Genomic DNA, 19,157 nt, shown 5'->3' on the forward strand with positions numbered 1-19,157 from the left:
ACCCAAGGTTCCTATTAGGGATATTTACAAATCCTCGACTTTCAACCTCAAAATAGGATACTCCATCAAAACTGTAGATCAAACCATTTCTCTCAAAAACCCTTTTGAAGTCATCCAACTTTTGCAAAAAAGAGGCATAGTTGAACACAAGAAGAAATACAATTTCCTACATATAAGGCTTATCCAAATTGCAGTCAAACCTCTTACCTCAAAAGGACTTAACACTGCTATCATGCTTACTCTTAGAGACTGTAGGCATCTTAATTTTGAAACATCTTTGTTAGGAGTTTGCCAAACTAGCATTTTTAATAGCCCACAATACTTCAATTGTTTTCCAAATTACTTCGTAGCTCTTGATAACCCAACAATCCTCTATACTTTAACCCTCAATGTCTCAAGTAGTGGTTATGAAATAATGGATGGAGCCATACCTTTCAATGTTTTTTATAGAGTCCATTACAAAGTTTATACTACTCAGATTAGCCTCCATGCTCTTCGTTAATCTCCCAAAGGCAAAACCCTCATTCTCCATGCTAGTGATGAAAATTCACACACTTATGTTCGAAGAACCATCACTTGGAATGAAGTCACTAGAAGAATGGACTCTTGAGCATGCAGTTCCTCCTTCAAAGATTGAGAATAAAAGGCTGGAACAAATATCTCAATTTTTCGTTGGAACGGTAAAAGTTAGATTTAATTCTAATAGGCTCATTAGACTTTCTATTCGAGAAATAGAACCACCTAGATCGTCTTTTTCTCAAGCTTCTTTCCCTCCTCTTCAACGCAATCCTTTGACTACCAAAAACACTCCTCAAAACCAAGATCCACAAGACTCTCCTCCATCCCTAAACCATTTTTAGTTTGAAGATCCAGACCACCAGATCCATCAACTCTACGTAATCCAAAAGGTTTATGAGATGGATAAAGAATTCCTACGTAAAGACTTCTACTCTAACATCAATAACTCCAAGAAACAATGCTATTCCAGAACCTTTGCTGCTCAACAAACCATTGAGATTAGAGAAGAGTGACATGTTTTTTGTCTACACCACAAGTTTTCAGCCCCTTTCTTTACGTGGTTTGAAAAATATTGTCTTGACAATGACATTGATTTTCATTTCTCAACAATCAAATCCTTAAATGTCATATCCAAATCCACAACCACATGGAAAACTTCCCGAGGTGAAGCCATTGAAGCCATCCACCCCTCAGCTGAAGCAATCGAATTCAAGACGAAGGTTGCAGGAACCATCACACTTAGTGCTTCTCCTTTTAAAATAAAAGCAGTAGCCACCGACAATACTCCATCCACAACCCGTGATGTTTGAAGCATCATGGAACAAAATAATTACACAAACCAGCATCTCCAGACACTTGGCGCTCAGCTTTCTCGTGTTGAAACCTTGCTTCAAAAAGATCAAATAATCCCAATTCAGTTAAATAATGCTCCCCCTTTCATACCACATGAAATTCCCCTACATTTATCTAAACAATTATCCAGGCATAGTGCCATTGAAGAAGCACAGAACAAAATTAAATAAATCAAATCACTTATGGCTTCCACGGCTACAATTCCTGATACACCAGAATGACTCACCAGAAATATCAATACTCTAGACCAAGAAATTGGTACTGGCACTGAAATTGATGAAATTACTGAAATCTTTCAGGACCAGGAATTTAATGCTTTAGAACTACCTTCTTCTAGAAACTATTATCCCATACCCACTTTCCCAGACCTCTAGATCGAAGAAAGACACTACAAGAAATTCGGGTTTTAGGGACAGTCGAAACTATCCCTAAAAGCCCCAAATCCGTCCCTAAAAGTCAAATTGGTGCATCACTAAAAGTAGCGTGCCAAAAGAGCTTTAGGGACGGTCAAAGTTGACCGTGACAAATACTTTTGACCTTTAGGGACAGTCCGAACTGTCCCAAATAATACCATCCTTAAAACTTTTTAGGGACGGTCTAGACTTAACTAATAAGGTATGAATTAGGGACAGTTTTAAGGACTGTCCCCAATACCTAGAGTATTAGGGACGGTCTATTTACAGTATTAAGGATGAACACACCGTCCCTAATAAATTATTTATAAATTATAATTATTGTATTAGGAGCGGTCTATCTACAGTATTAGGGACGGATAGACCGTCCCTAATACATATTTTTAAATTATAATTATTGTATTAGGGACGGTCTGACCATCCCTAATACATTATTTATAATTATATATTTTAATATATTATTGTATTAGGGACGGTCAGACCGTCCCTAATACATTATTTTTAATTATAATTATTATGTTAGACCGTCCCTAATACATTATTTGTAAATTATAATTATTGTATTAGGGACGGGTAGACTGTCTCTAATACATTAATATATATATATATATATATATATATATATATATATATATATATATATTGTATACTTAATTTGTGGTTTTAACCATTCCGGATATATACAAAACATAAACAAAATAGATCCACAATAACATTCAAAAAGATATTACTATCCATAAAACAAAATCAATCCACAATATATATATTCAAGATCCACAAAATATAAAATCTCCAATTTTCTAAACAAAAACTAAAACCATGTGGTAACACAAAAAATTGTTCCATCCTCTTTAAGATCCATTATTCATTCTTTTGGTGGTTGTGGTGGTGCTTGCTGGTGCGACCATGTTGGTGGCGGCTGCTGATATTGCCATCTTGTTGTTGGTGGCGGCTGCTGAAAATGAGAGTCTGTTGGAAGTGGCAGTGGCAGCTGATGCTAGTTTGGTGCGGTTTGCTGCTATTGGGAATCTGATGGAGACTGTTGTTGGTAGAACCATGGTGGCGACTGCTGCTGCTGCTGCTAAAATTGGAGGAACCATGGTGGCGGCTGCTGCTGCTGCTACTGCTGATATTGGAGGAACCATGGTGGCGACTGTTGTTGGTACTGCTCAAGCATCTTCTTAAGTTTTTCCATCTTTTCCGCCATTTGTACATTTCTTTCTTCAGCAATTTTGGCCCTTTTCCTAGAAGCCTCATCACATGATGAAGGGCACGCTGACGCTTTGGAGCCATGAAACCATGTCCGAATCCACGGCAATATCCCTTCCTTATGCCTAGTTGGTTTTGTACTATCTCAACATCATTTATGGTTGGACTCGTACCATCAGAATTTTGAGAATTCTGTGCAGCCTTTTCTTTCATTGCATCCTGCAAAATATTTAAGTTCGCTATTAAATTAAAAGAATATGGCATAGGAATAAATCATGTGCAAGCTAGAATCTTCATGAACAAAAGGAATTCAGGTACACAAGCAGGATTGAGATTAGCATTAATACCAAATATCAAATTTACCAAAAGTTATAATGAAACCACATTTTTCCATCCCTATCATTGGTGAGGAATAAAAGCAGAAGCATCAGTCACATTAGCACTACCAATTAATCATACATTCTTTTGAATTATGTAGTACTATTTTATTAGAGGGAGAGGAACTGGATTAACTTCACAAGTGCATATCCACCTTTACTGGTGGGGGCTCAAATTCCATGGGAAAGTTGATGCTTCATGAATTCTTGGTGTGGTTTAGTCATCAAGTTAAGAGATCTCCAAACTATTTCCACCCACAAAATTATTTATTTTATGGGAATAGTATAAAAATAATAATAATAAAATCCTATGCAACTAGTCTTGTTTTTTTTTTTTTTTTCTTTTACCTTGGCAATAAACTCACACACCCACTATGCATAGTCTTATTTACACCGGTAGATCTAAAAGAATACAATTGCCATAATTCCCAACTATGTATAAAACACGTAATTCCAATTTTAAACACAAACTCTCTCTTTCTCTCTCTCTATATATATATATATAATTACATATATGCATTTTTTTCCTGAATAATTATATATATATATATATATATATATATATATATATATATATATTCTTCTAAAAGATCACTTCTTTGTGTCTCACTCAACATGTGTGTACATAAGACAACATCTTTGTTTATCCATCTCTACGAGTATATAGCTATGTTCATTTTAAGAAAAAGATCACTTCTATTTGAATTTAATTATTTTAGGATTACAAACTGATTCCTAGCTTGAACTAACAAATGCATATAATTTTTTCTCTCTCTTGTAACAACTTTTACACAATAAAAAAAAAAAAAAAGCATAACATTCTGCTTTGTTTCTGGAAGCTGTTCAGACACCAATTTATTGTATGAAAAAAAAAAAAAAAAAAAAAAAAAAAAAAAAAAAAAAAAAAAAAAAAACCATTTCCAGACAATGCTAATCACATTCAACCAGTAAGAAGAAAAAGTATTAGCAAACTAATAACACTCTGTTTGGTTATTGGGAAATGCCAGATAGAAGATAAAAGAAAAGCATCAATATCCCTAGAAAATAAGCCAAAGTGTATTTTTTTTTCTCCCAAGAAACAAAGCAAAAAACATTAGTTCTAATTTTCCATCCACTACAATCTACCTAATTATTTTAAAGATATATTCCCATGATTCTATGCACTACTCAAATCAACTACAAACTCAATTCAAAATCATAATCATCTAAAGGAAAATTCATATATATCTGATTAGGAATATGCACCACCATTTTGAATCAAGTAAAAGAAAGAAACAAACATATCAAGGAAATCAATAGAAAACATGATATAAATTTATATGTGTGCATGTTTGTATGAACATATATATAAATACATTTGTATATACATTTATAGAGAGAGAAAGAGAAAGACCTCAACAAATCTTGTTTTCCAGACAAACCCAGATTCCAAATCCAAAAAATTCAATAAAACCCATTTGGAATCTCTTCATCCGCAACAATTCTTGAGTAATCTTTCCCAAATTAAATTACAGGATAACAATTCTTATTTTCCAGACAGCCTTTTCATGTTATTAAATTACAGGATAACAGTTAAGGTGAACAAACTAGTTAGATTAAGATTAGTTGATAGATATGTAACTTCTGATTAAATGAGTATTCCAAAAGAACATTTTAAATAAGTTTAGCACTCTTCTTTTAAATTTGTTACTTTCCCTTTATTTTTTATTTTCCCGGTGGTAAAAACCATTCTAAATCATCCAATATTTTTGCCATTTTTACTATACGTAGACTGTATCATCATCTCATAGTTTGCCTATTTCCAAGTCAATAGATTGGTGGTAGGCCATATTAGTATATGCCATAATTAAGAATCTTAAAGAAGATGGACAATGACTAGATCATGAGACCAGGCTATTCAAATACTTTACAGCAAATGATCAACATATCTATATTAAAGTTGTGCACATCATGGTAATCATAATGACTCAGTGTCTTGTAAAGATAATTTTGAAAATGTGGTTTCACATCAAATGCTTTCTAAGAACAGCCTAATATGTAAAAAGGGACACCATGGTTATTTACCATTCCAATTTTAATATTCAAGTTGTTCAAAACAAAGCAACCTAGTGTGTCATGTGACCAATATGTTTTACAAGTTCATGTCTAAAGAATTTGTACTAAAAACCAGAGAAAAGGTTAAGAAAATGAATTTAATATGGTGGAAATTTAAACAATTCTGCATCACATATTATAAAACAAGTTAGTGGTGATAAAGTCTTCAGAAACCTAGTCATCAAGCTGATCTTAAAGGAGCAATATGCAATCTAACCCTTTAAATAGTTGAAGATTAGATTAGGACCTTGAATCCTTTTGAGTTATCTCATTGACCCACTGTCGCTGGCTGGTAAGTTGCACAGACAATGCCATTGGCTAACACAAGTCTAAGTTCAATGTTTTTTTCTTTCGAAACAATGAATATGATTATTTTCTGTTTCACTGAGAAGGGTATGACACTGTGGTCAAGGACATGTTCAGTATTAAATAGGTTCTTGCTTTATTAGTTCAAGACAGCGTGATTGTATTCGCATATAAATTTTCAAGTTCCACTTGATTGTTTCTGAGTTCAGTGATTTTTCTAGGAAAGGTGGAAGATATATATATTAAATAGTAAAAAACAAGAAAACCACACTTCATCTGCAACAATTCCCTACCTCCATTTGTGCACAAAAAATCCAGAATGGTCACTTAAAGGCATGTGACCCCCTATAAACCACAAAAATATTATGAGATCCAAATTTCATAATCCAACATGCTAGCTTATAGTTAACTTACAAAATTCCTCTTAGCTTTCTCGTGTGCCCATCTACCTTGTTCCTTAAAATGTGTGTCCTTATACAAACGAATAGCAGGATCCTCATCCTTTTCACCGTCCTCATCTTCTTGGCTCTGCCTTTCTTTGAGTTTGACCTGCAGTATAAAGTAATAGTGACTATTAGACAAATATATTGTTTAAAATATAGAATATAAAATAAAAAATTTATAATTATTGTTTCATATATTACGCACATAAGCATCGTAACGTCTGACGAAGGACATTGATCCAGAATAATGTGGAACCTCATTCTTAGAACGATTTTCTTTGTTTTTCCCACTTATTTCCTAAGTAGTAATTCAAATAATATTACAAGTTAGGAAACCTAAATAGCTAGTGAATGAAATTATTATATTAAATAGTAAAAAACAAGTAGTTAAGAAATTGAACCTCAAATTTTGGTGACATCCACGTATCACACAATTTTTCCCAAACAGCATTACCAATACCATTGTAAGGATGGCGACGTGCATTCTCAATTGGAAGATGCTCTTCAAAATGACACTTCAATTTATATCTATATTTCCTCAACGCGCTGGAAATCCCTTTATTTACTCGCTTAAAATCAGTGTCATTCGCATATGCATCCACTCCAAAGACCTCCTTTATAATGTAAAATTAAGGTAAGCTACAATTTGTAACCAATTAGACCAGCAACCTCTAATTTATTTTGAACAAAACAAACATTAAATGATGGTTATAATTACCTTCAAATGGTCATAGCAGACCTCTTTCTCAAAATCTGGAACATCCCTCCACGTTTTATACTTTAGAAGGGCTTCAGTATCTCATGTATTAATGCCAACCTCAGCTGTCCATAATTTGTTATTTAAACCAACAGGTGTAAGATAACCCTCTCCAAACTTTACTGGAACCAAACAGTTGTTTTCCTTAATTTTGTGCAAGGCTTCATTTTTTTCTCTTCCACACCCTTTTCGTATCGGACCTGAAAAACAAATTCATCATCTTAATTAAAATGTAGGCATTTTACAAAAGAGCTTACGGTTAATCAATGATGAACTATAATTACCTCCTTTTGGTTGTGGCCCCATCTGCTCATTACTACCATCACCTTCCATTCTTTCATTTGTTGAATTCCTATCATCACCTGATCCACTCAGTTATGTAGGAGGTGAACTTGTAGATGGTCGCTTAGTTTCAACCCTGCGGGACCTTAAAACTCTACGCATTGGTTCCTCGGAGGTGTCCATAATTTAGTTTACAAGCTGATATGATGAATCAAGTGAAATTAAATCAAAATAAACAAACATATACAGAATATATTTAGAGTCATCATTTCATATTTACATAATTGCATTGAATAAAAAATTCAATAATTAGAGGCTAATAAATCTGAAGGAAGTCAATAAATAAAGACTAGTAATATAAGTGAATAGTTCACAATAAATATTAATCATAAAACCAAAAAAACAAGTAAATGCTCAAATACAACAATTAATTTGGTCAACCAAATCAAAGATGCAAATTAATGAAGCACAAAACCAATACTTAAAGAGAAATTTAAACAAAAAGTAACTCAAAAGATAAAGCTCGGTAATATAATTCATAAACCATAAAATGAGATACATGTTCAAGACTACAAAGCTTCACATGTCATCTAAATCAGTATCATCTTCAGACATTAATTCTGGTTCCTCATCTGAACTATATTGAATGTCATTTCCATCATCATTCTCAACATCCCAAAAGTCGTCATTAATGGCTGCTTCAACCCTACATTTTTTAATCATTTCAGCATCAACAGTTTCACCCTCTAAATCGTCCCTGTTCAAAGGGAGTGGATCCATGTCCAAGTCTGCTTCTACAACTCCATCCACGATGCTTGGTTCGTTCTCTTGGTATGCTGCAGTGTTGAGCATTTCATCATGTACTCCTGTTTCACCCTCTTTTTCAGGTACATCAAATGAGCTTCTACTTGTTATATCTTAAACTACCTCCCACATCCCTTGTAATTTGTTATCTTTGACATAGAAGCATTGTGATGCTTGATTTGCTAACATAAACGACTGATTTTTGTACGCTCTACTGGTTACATTTACATTTGTGAAATAGATATCTTTATGTACACCGGTACCAATCCTAACATTAAACCAATCACATTTGAAAAGAAAAAATTTTCTACCTAGAGGATATCTTAACTTAATGATATCTGTTAGGACACCATAGTAATCTTGGTCTTCTCCTTTCACTAACACACCACTATTCTGTGTTTGTCGATTTTGCTCCCTTTCCTTAGTATGGAACCTAATCCCATTTACAATACACGCAGAATATCGACTTACTAGACATTGAGGTCCACACGTTAATGAATACAGATCATCACAAGTTGTTTCCTTTGGATGATGACGCATTTCCTTTATCTATTAAAAAAAAGTGTAAGCATAATTAATGAATGACAATTCATTTTAATTAAATTAAAGAATTTTATTTAATTAAGTACAATAGGTGCATAATGGACTTACTTTTGTTTCGAACCACCTCGAATATTCTTTAGCATGTCTTTGAGGAACATTGCGCGGATTTTCTCTCTCAAGTTCTACCTTGTGTTTTCTAAACAATTATATTATGTTAAAAATACAATTGTGTACATGTATTAAGAAATAGACTATATATTCATAGAAACTGACAAGATATGACATGCAATGAGCTACTTACTCTTCATATGACAAAACATCTTCACAATTCTGTAACACGTACAATTGGGCCATCTCTATGTCCGCATGGGGCAATATGTCCAAACTTTGTGCTCTTATCGGTCGAACCACTTGCTTTAGATCATAAAAAGTGGACCAATTATTGTTGTAGTTCCCCTCACTATTTCTTTCTTCTCTATTCAACCTTGTCTCAATCCCTCCAAGAAATTTTGAACAAAATGTGAAGCATTCATCATCCATGTAAGCTTCAGCAATGGACCCTTCCGGACGTGCTTTGTTACGGACGTACAATTTGAGAGTATGCAAAAATCTACATAACCGTTAATCAAACCAATAATATTAAATAACAAACTGATAAAACTTGTTTAAAAAAAAAAATGTTGGTTTACTAAAAATATACAACACCTTTCAATCGGGTACATCCATCGATATTGTGCAGGGCCTGAGATAATGGCTTCACGCAGCAAATGCAGAGCCAAGTGCACCATAATGTCAAAAAATGACTAAGGAAATATCATCTCTAACTTACTTAGTATAACAGCAATGTCCCTTTCCATTGCCTCTAAGACATCCACTTTAACAGTTCGACAACACAATTCCTTGAAGAATAAACCAAGCTCAGCTATTGTGTTACAAATATTTGAATTTAAGAATCCTCGTATAGCAATAAGGAGGAGACGTTGTAAGAGAACGTGTGAATCATGACTTTTCAATCCAGATATCTTACAATTATTAACATTCACACACCGACTTATGTTCGATGCATAGCCATCTGGAAACTTAACCGATTTTAGCCATTCACATAGTTGTCTTTTATTATTCTTTGACAATGTGTAGCGCGCTTGTGGCATCTCAAATTTTCACCATTATGCCTCAGGTGGAGTTCTTTTCTAATCCCCATTGCTTCTAAATCCAACCGACTTTTGAATGTGTCCTTAGTTTTCCCTTCAATGTCCAATAATGTCCCCAACACACTATCGCATATATTTTTCTCTATATGTATAACATCCAGGTTGTGCCGAAACAAAAGGGTTAGCCAATAAGGTAGTTCAGAGAAAATACTCTTCTTCGTCCAGTTAAGTTCAAATTCCTCACGAGTTCGCTTCTTTTTATTTGGCCCCTTTTCGAAACTAACCTCGGGTATGAGGTTAAGTTGTTCCAGAATATCATCACCCATCAACTGCTTTGGTGGCCCTTTGTCTTCACTTTGGCCATTAAATTGCTTGTGATGTTTTCTGAAAATGTGATCTAATGATAAAAACATACGACTTCCCAAGTAGCATATCTTACGTCCGTGTTTCAAAAAATAAGAACATATTTCTTTGTTACAATTCGGACATGCTTGATAACCCTTTGTCATCCATCCAAATACCATCGCATAGGCGGGAAAATCACTAATGGTCCAAATCATTGCCGCATGCATTTTAAAGTTACATTTACTGTATGCGTCATACGTCATCACACTATCCCGCCACAATTCTTTTTACTCTTCAACCAAAGGTTGCATGTGCACATCAATATCATTACCAGGCGATGTTGGACTAGGAATAAGCAATGACATAAATATATATGGCTCCTTCATATATATCCAAGGTGGCAAATTGTAAGGCACAATCATCATAGGCCACATACTATACGCATTGTTCATGTTACCAAATGGATTGAATCCATCAGTTGCTAATCCAACACGAACATTACGAGGATCAGCAGTAAACCAACTATGCTTACTATCAAAATCCTCCCAAGCTTTTGAATCAGCTGGATGTCTTAACTCATTTGTCTCCTTCACACATTTCTCCTTGTGCCACCGCATGTCTAAGGCTGTATCCTTTGACATAAACAACCGTTGAAGTCTTGATTTCAAAGGGAAGTGCCGAAGAACCTTTTGAGGGATTTTCTTACCCTTACCTTCATGAGGTTTATACCTCGATTCACCACATTGTGGACAATTTTCTTTACTTGCATTTTCCCTCCAAAATAGAACACAATCATGTTTACATGCATGTATACAATCATATCCGAGACCCAAGACTCGTAACAAGCTTTTAGTCTCGTAATGAGACTTTGGTAACACATTATTGTTGGGAAGCATATCCTTAAATGCATCAAGCATCATGTCAAATGATTTGCTGCTCATTCGGCTTGTAACCTTCATATGGAACAACTTTAATATCGGTGACAACTTAGAGTATTTTTCACAACCTGGCCATAATTCACATTGTGCATCATTTAACAATCTATCAAAGCTTCCTCCTCCAACATCAACTTCAGGCGAATCTTCTTGTTGTTGTGCATTAGTGAAGTTTCCCATTTGTATGTTATCCAACAATTCAAACACATTATCCACATTTCCATCTTCATCATGGACATTTTCCCTATTGACATTAGCATCAATATTAACATTATTGTTGCTTTAATGAGCCTCCCTGTGATATGTCCAATTGGTATACCCCTTGTCCATCCCATTACTTAAGAGATGCTGCTTAACTTCTTCAATTTGACGATAAGTCCTATTTTTGCAACAACGACATGGACACCGAGACCTACCATCTACTTCTGCATGACGCCTAGCCACATCAATGAAGTCATGTATGCCATCAAAATACTTTACACTGCCCCTAGTGTGATGATGAATCCAAGACTTATCCATGTAACTGCTTAAACACAAAAAAAAAAAAAAATTAAATAAAAAAATATATATCCATCGAGAGTTAATAAGGGATATATATATATATATATGTGTGTGTGTGTGTGTGTGTGTGTGTGGAGCCCATCATGGAAGGAACAATGAATGAGTGTAAGAACCTTCTTATCATTTCTTTAAAAAAAAAAAAAAGTGAAGTACAATTAAAGAAAATTGAAAGACATAGTAATTAAGAAATGGTGACAATTAAATGTTTTTTTAAATGTTGAACGACTGTGAAGGCATGCAGCAGAAATTGAATAATGATAAGAATATGACGTTTCGCGGGAAGGAGACGGAGACTGTATTGATTGATTCAATTATGCGTGGGCAACAAACAATGTGCATAAAATTATGAGGTCAACCTGTAAGTCAAGTTTATGGATGCTACATTAATTTGACTAGACCAACCATACTTGATAAAGACAATTATTATAATAAAAAAATTGCATTGTTAATAAAGGATCTATATATAAATTATATTGTATTGGCTGGTAGTTATAAAAAAAAAAAAAAAAAAAAAAAATTAATAATAATAATGGGTTGGTAGTTAAAGAAAATTGAAATGAGATAACAAAATTGATTAAAACATTTTCTTGATGATAAGAATCCTATATTATTAGATCAGTTCCTTGTTCCCACAAAAAAAAAAAAAAAAAAAAAAAAAAAAAAAAAAAACCCTACTTTACTGCACCTTTAATACTTTATTATCTACCTCATCAACCAATTGTATATAAGTAAAAATATATTATTTTAGTAAATCTTATTTTTTAATAAATTACTTTGTTAGGCAATGGGTCATTTGTAGCCTAGTATAATGACCAACCAGTTGCTATCAAAAACCCCTAAAAAGGCCTTTGGATGATTTGTTGGTGACACACGGTGCTTGTGATTTTGACCTCAAAACATAATGCAATCTAAACCAGGAAAAGAATAGTTAAAAGTAAAAATCAGCTAAATGGTCCCACCAACAAGCATAATCAGAAAAAAGTAAAAAAAAAAAAAAAAAAAAAAATACAAAAGCAGATAGAGAATAAAATGCTTGGGTGAGAAACTAAGGCAGTTGGGTGTAACCTTAGATGGTGAGACACACTTGTTTAACATTGTCATTCAAGAGGCAGGATTAGGTGTTTCAGTTTTGACATCTGAAATGGAAATTTGATTTTTTTTTTTTTTTTTTATGTTTCAAATTTTGAATAATACATACACATAATTCCAAAGGTGTTCAAACCTCAAAATCAAGACAATGAGATATGCATCTACATGGTTAGAAATGATGTATTACCATAAATTTCAAAGAGAATACTCATCATTATCAAAACTTTCAATAATTAGGTCAATTAATTGAAGTACTAAGTAAAGGTTAGGTCTAAATTCTCTACCATATACTTCCAAGCACCTACAGCTTGCATTCCACTCAGTTACTATTCCAGTCAGTTGCTAATAAGTAGTTTCGATGGACCAACCAACAATAGCTAAAGACATGAAAATTACACTTTGATTACCTTTGTATTAATTTAAGTCAATGTATTTGGCATCTTCAATGTCTCTGTTGACCTTTTTTGACTGAGGATTGTGTCTTATGAACACTTGTTTATATATATACACATGATTTATTTTGTTATATATACGAACCTCTTATTTAGAGAGTATTTAGCACGTACAGTGCATCAAAACAGTATCATTTCGATCATCAATGAGAAAAGCCAACAAAAGACATTTTCTTCAAAGCTATAAATAAATGTTTAAAGGTGAAATTAAAGAGTGTGTGTATATAATTGTGTCTTTGTTTTGGAAATAGAAAGAATAACCACCAAGGGATAGAATTTTGGGCTGCTGTAACCTAACTTACAATCATTGTCATGAAAAGGTAAATAATTATTAACTGGTTTAGCCCAAAAACAGTGCAATAGAAAAGTTTGTATACTCAAGTTTTTGCCTAGTAGTTTGTAAATTTAATTAGGACAATCCAGCTTTCAGTTTGTAGTAGATATGATTAGTATGTCATCTTCTCCGATGCCAAATAGCTTGAAATCATAATGGAAATTATTAAGAAAAGTAATGAGGAAAGTTGTTGGGAAGAATCCAATGGCTAGTTCCATAATTTTAATCCAAAGTGAGAAGAGTATAATCCATTTTCTATGGATTTGCAGGCCACATGCATCTAAATTAATAATAAACTTCCCCAAAAAATAAATAAATGCATTAGTAATTTGGTATATATACATTATATATATTATTTGATTAGATACTCCAAAAAGATTTGAGAGGACATTCGGTAAAACATCTTTGTACACGTGTGGGGGTAAAGTTTAGAGTTTCATCCATCAACGTAATATTTTATGAGTCACCAGACCGAAGTGACTTACCACTCCGGCCAACTCTTGAAATTTACTTTGTAATCCAATCTGATATCAATATATTTGATTTCAGCCATATAATTTTTTTTTTTTTTTTTTTTTTTAAATGGAGTTTGGAAGTACTGCTGAGACAAATATCTTTTTTTCTTTCTATTTTTTTTTTTTATTTTAAAGAAGTTTGATGTGAAAAGTTCATTAATGGCATATAGAGTTGGGACCAACATATTTATAAGCATTAGTTAATTCCTACCAATTTGAAGGTTTGGCAGACATTTATCAGTTTAAACTACTCCTGACCAGTATAAAGGTTTGGAAGATTTCAGGAGAACAAATTAAAATCAATGGCTATTAAGATTAATACATTTGGGCACTATATTGGCCGGAGACAGAAATAAAAATTTCAAACTACTATATAGTTACATTACCATAAAATAGTTTGACATTATTGTGAGTTATTTTTATTTTTATTTTTATTTTTATTTTTATAAAATAAAATTAAAAATTAAAAATTAAATGCTGCTAGCTAGCTAGATTCACCGACAGGTTGAACCTAAAATGAAGATGGAGACTTTATCAATCCTCAAATATATTCAAGTGTCTGACTCGTGAACTCAACCTTAATGTATTTAAGCTTTTATTTTGTTCATGGTTTAGGTAAACAAAACATTTTCATTTTAACTAACAGTGAAAGATAGGTGAAGAGATTGAGGTCAACCTTAGGAGTTAAGTATGAAAATTGGTATTAGATGGGGGGTTAATAAGGTATGGTGTCTAGTTCAACACAGGAGCATCATGACTAAGTATTAAAGGGAATAAAAAAGGTTCCCCCATTGAACTCGGAGCATCTTTCTTAGTAAGATTTAGGAGACAAGGTGGATGGAACATCATTGGAGAGAGTCTGGATCTGATTAAATACCTTGACAGTAACTTTGAAGAAATTAACAATAAACTTATTTAAACTGTTGGAAAAATGAAATTGCAGCTTCCCAAACAACTGAATCTAAATAAAGACCTAAATTATCATGAAAATTTGCAGCCAAATCAACCAGATCACACCATTCAAAAAGTATGTAACAATAAAACATAAGAACAAACAGAAAACCTATTTCAACTATATCTCAAAAAATATATAAAGAATACATAACAGAATATATAAGAAACACATAACAGAATATATAAGGGTTTATAAAGTTCCATCACAATAGTACCTCCTGATTTTGATAGCCTCCTCTAAGCCCGAGATTCTCTTCGAAACAACAAAGAATCGCTTCTCCAAACCTATATTTCCCACAGCGATTCAGCCTCAAACCACAAGCCGACTCCAGATTTGGTGAAGATTGAATCTTGTGATTCGGTGAAGATTGAAGCCTAAAGAATGTTTGATTAAGAACCTCTGTCTTTTTCAATGGTGGAAGAGAGTGGAAGAGCCTCTGTCTTCTGCAACAATGGAAAAGGGTGGAAGAGGATGGAAGACGGTGGAAGAGGATAGAAGACGGTGGAAGAGGCGTGAGGGCTTGAGCGTTCAGAACTGAAGACTAGGTATACGGATGTAATGAGATATATGATTAAACGACGTAGTTTATGCCCCTCTTCAGTATTTTGTAAAATAAAATTATTTTATATATTATATTTTTGTAGCGCCAAACAAAAAATGAAGCACCAAATGTTGCCGCACTATTTTTTGTGGAATTGGGGACGGGCTAGTTCAGGTTTTAGGGACAGTCTTTAGAGTGTGCCAAAAAATAAAGTTTTAGGGACGGGATAGTTAAGGTTTTAGGGACAATTTATGAGATTGTGCCAAAAAATAAGGTTTTAGGGATGGGCAAGTTAGATTTTAGGGACAGTCCTTGAGACTGTGCCAAAAAATAAGGTTTTAAGGACAGTCCTAAAAAACTGTCCCTAAAATATAAGGTTTTAGGGACAGTTTTTAGGACTGTCCCTAAAGGACTGTTACTAAAACCCATATTTCTTGTAGTGAGATGACAGTTCTCCCAAACGTCTTATCATGGTGGCACCATTTATGAATGGAACATAGATGGCAAAACTGACTAGCACATTCTCAATACCCTTCAAGAAATGACAATGGTCAGTACAGCTTACAAGACCAAGAATGACTCATCTGGTCATGCTATAGCACAACTCTTAGTAGGAGGTTTTATTACACAACTCAAAGGATGAGGGGACAACATCCTTACTCCTGATAAACGTCATGCCATTTTCTATTCCGTTAAAATAACTCCCGAAGGAACAACTATCAAAATAAAAGAAGGTGAAGACATAGAAGTTGTAGTTGCAACACTTATTTTCTCTATCGCTAAAAAATTCCTTGGCGACCTTGATAAGTGCTTAAATGTTGCACATTTCAGCACCTAAGCTAAGGTATTTCAGTCTTTGCATCTTTCTTAATTTTATGTTTTAGTCCTAATTTATATGTGTATTTCAGGGCAATAAAGTTAAAATAAGCTAAGAACGGTCCAATTAAGCCTTTTTGGAGTTAAGCAAAGATTTTCAGAAAATGGCACAAAGCGGTCAATCTCGGGCCTTTGATGATGTTCCCAAAGATGGAGAAGCAAACCAAATAGCTCGGAACAAAAATGGAGCTGAATAAGGCTTAAAGGAATTTTCCAACTCTGGGGGATCGATCCCCCAAGGTGGGGGATCGATCCCCCAGGACTTAGCAACATTACAGTTTTTATTTAATTTTTGGGCTCATTTTGGGAACTGTTAGGCTTTAATGAGATTGTTACTTAAGGCCCCGTGAGCCATTAGATTAGGGTTAGTTTTAGTTTTTATTTAGGTAAAGATTATTAGAGAAAAGAAATTAAGTTTTATTTTATTATTTTTTTTTCTGTATCGGAGTATCATTTTTTCTCTCTGGAAAAACACGCGAAAAAAGAGAAAAAGCAAGAACAGGCTAGGGTTTGGAAGAAAAGTTCAGAGAAGATGAAGCAGATGATGGGGATTGTCCTGTCTTCGACTCCATCAACCATGAGTGGCTGATTCTTCTACTTAGAGTTGGATAAACCCTAAGCATGTAACCTATTATCTCTCTCTTTTCATACTTTTTGGGGATTAATTTATGTAATTAGTGTATAGTCTTGAATATTATGAATTAAATTCTTCCAATTGATTATCTGTATTAGTCTCATATTGTCTTATGTGTGGTTGATTGATAAACAAATTTTACACATGAATTCTTTGTTAATTGATTCTTGTGATGGCTATGCATGGTATTGCTTAGTTATAATTGTGTTTCAAATTGATGAAAAATGCTTCCATTTGATGGATGGTACTACATGTTTAGGTTAATTTGTTGTCTAATTAGTTTTAAATTCATGTTTAATTAGTTTAATTTAAGTTTAATTAATTTAATTACAATTCAATTATTAGGTAAGTAGACCATCCATACTTATATTTGAATTCCATACTTTTTGTCACAATTGCATTATCTTCTAGATTAATATGTGTTAAATTTGTAACTTGGATTGATAAATCATGCTTTGAATGGGTGAATTGCACTACACTTAGTTTAATTGTCATTAGGTAGTTGATTCATGCTTGAAATTAATGGTTTGCACTTTTCATTGCACTTGTTAGCCACATATAGATTACATAGTATTATTTCCCCAATTAGTTGAAAGTGAGTGAGTTAGGGAATGTGCTTAGTGGTGAATCCTACACCCTAAGTCTCTTTCCAATCTCTTAAACTCTATTTCTTTATTGCAATCATTTAGTTTAAAATTAATTTTAATCACAAACAAAACCCTTTTGGCAATCACATAAGCACTAAAGTAGAATTCAATTCTGGAAAACCTATAATTGTTTAGATCTCTTGGGACGATCCCTGCTCACTTCATACTCCATAGTATAAGTGTTTAGTGGTTTTATAAATTTTAAAATATGGTGCCCACTTAACATTATTTCTAAAGCTAAAGTGTTGTGCATTATTTTGTGCACACGCTTGGTCGCACCATAGTTTTGGCGCCGTTGCCGGGGATCTAACAGTTTTGAAGAATTGAATTAAACATTAGTTCTTTGTTGATTGTCTACTTTTAAGTCATTTTAATTTTTAATTTTTTTTTATTATTTGATTTGTCAATTAGGTACTTGAAGCAAAGTGGAGCAAATGCTGGACTTAGAAGCAATTAAAAAAAATTTGAAGTTGCTTAAGGACCATCTGTAAGTTCTCTTTAATTTTAGTACTTTAATTGTATACCAATTGCATGCTGTGGACAGCCCAAGTGAAGGCTTAAATTGAATTGTTTTATTTTTAAGTCCAAGCATACCTTCTTGTAGAAGGCATCGGCCCGTGTGGAGGCATTTATTTGTTTTAAGTGCATTGATATTATTGAGGAGTTTGGGAACATCGTATGTGGAGGTTGAAATTTTGAAATGTTGGTGTGTTGACTTGTTCTAGTGCATGCATGGTCGTAGATCACTTAATCATCCTCTTGCTCCTATAAATCAAAATCTCGAAATTTTTCTTCGGCGTTTAAGAAGTTGTACTAGGGATAGTCATCTTAATCTTTCAAATTTTGATCTTCCATCACCTTTAATGGAAGATCCAATTGAAGATCCCATTGTAGATCTTGGTCATGTGGATCATAATGGTGTGCACCACCCACCACAAGTTCATATTGTGGATCCTCAAGGTGTGCATCCACCCTTGGGAATGCCACAACCAGTTAATCATGCGGTGCAACAACCTGATCTAGGGATGCCAAGGCCAAATGTTGTTCCCCCAATTGGTGAGCAACAACAACAATATGTTCAAATGGCATACCCTCAACAAGATCAAATGGCATATCATCAACAAGGTCAAATGCTATATCCTCCTCTCAATCCTCTCAATCCTCCAATGGTCCTTAGGGATCGTTACACTCCAAATCAATATAATGCACCCACTTACATTCAATTGCCAAATTTCCGTGCTCATCATTATGAGATTAAGGCTTCCACCATTAACATGTGCCCCCTTTTCTATGGGTTGAGCAATGAAGAGCCTTATAAACATTTAGATGAGTTTTTGGAAGTCTGCTCCACCGTGAAAATCACGGATGTTCCGGAAGAAGTCCCAAAAATGAAGCTTTTCCTTTTCACTCTTCGGGATAAAGCTAAATATTGGTTCAATAACTTACGGCCGAATACAATTACCTCTTGGGCACAATTGCAACAAGAGTTCTTAAAGAAGTATTACCCCGCAAGTCGAACTGAT

General features: G+C 33.8%; 1 protein-coding gene across 1 annotated transcript; it reads right to left on the reverse strand.

The window, feature by feature from the left end:
* Positions 1–2,965: 2,965 nt before the first annotated feature.
* Positions 2,966–6,472, reverse strand: LOC132296436 (uncharacterized). The gene is made up of 4 exons (XM_059794639.1): positions 6,419–6,472; positions 6,185–6,319; positions 3,065–3,212; positions 2,966–2,979 (listed from the first exon to the last, which is right to left on the reverse strand). The coding sequence occupies exons 1-4, from the start codon at positions 6,446–6,448 to the stop codon at positions 2,966–2,968; spliced, it is 327 nt and encodes a 108-aa protein (XP_059650622.1). The 5' UTR covers positions 6,449–6,472.
* Positions 6,473–19,157: the final 12,685 nt, after the last annotated feature.

Source organism: Cornus florida, unplaced genomic scaffold, assembly GCF_030987335.1.
Source record: "Cornus florida cultivar Cherokee Brave unplaced genomic scaffold, ASM3098733v1 CherokeeBrave_3.0.0_Hap2_Chr02, whole genome shotgun sequence".
NCBI lineage: Eukaryota > Viridiplantae > Streptophyta > Magnoliopsida > Cornales > Cornaceae > Cornus > Cornus florida.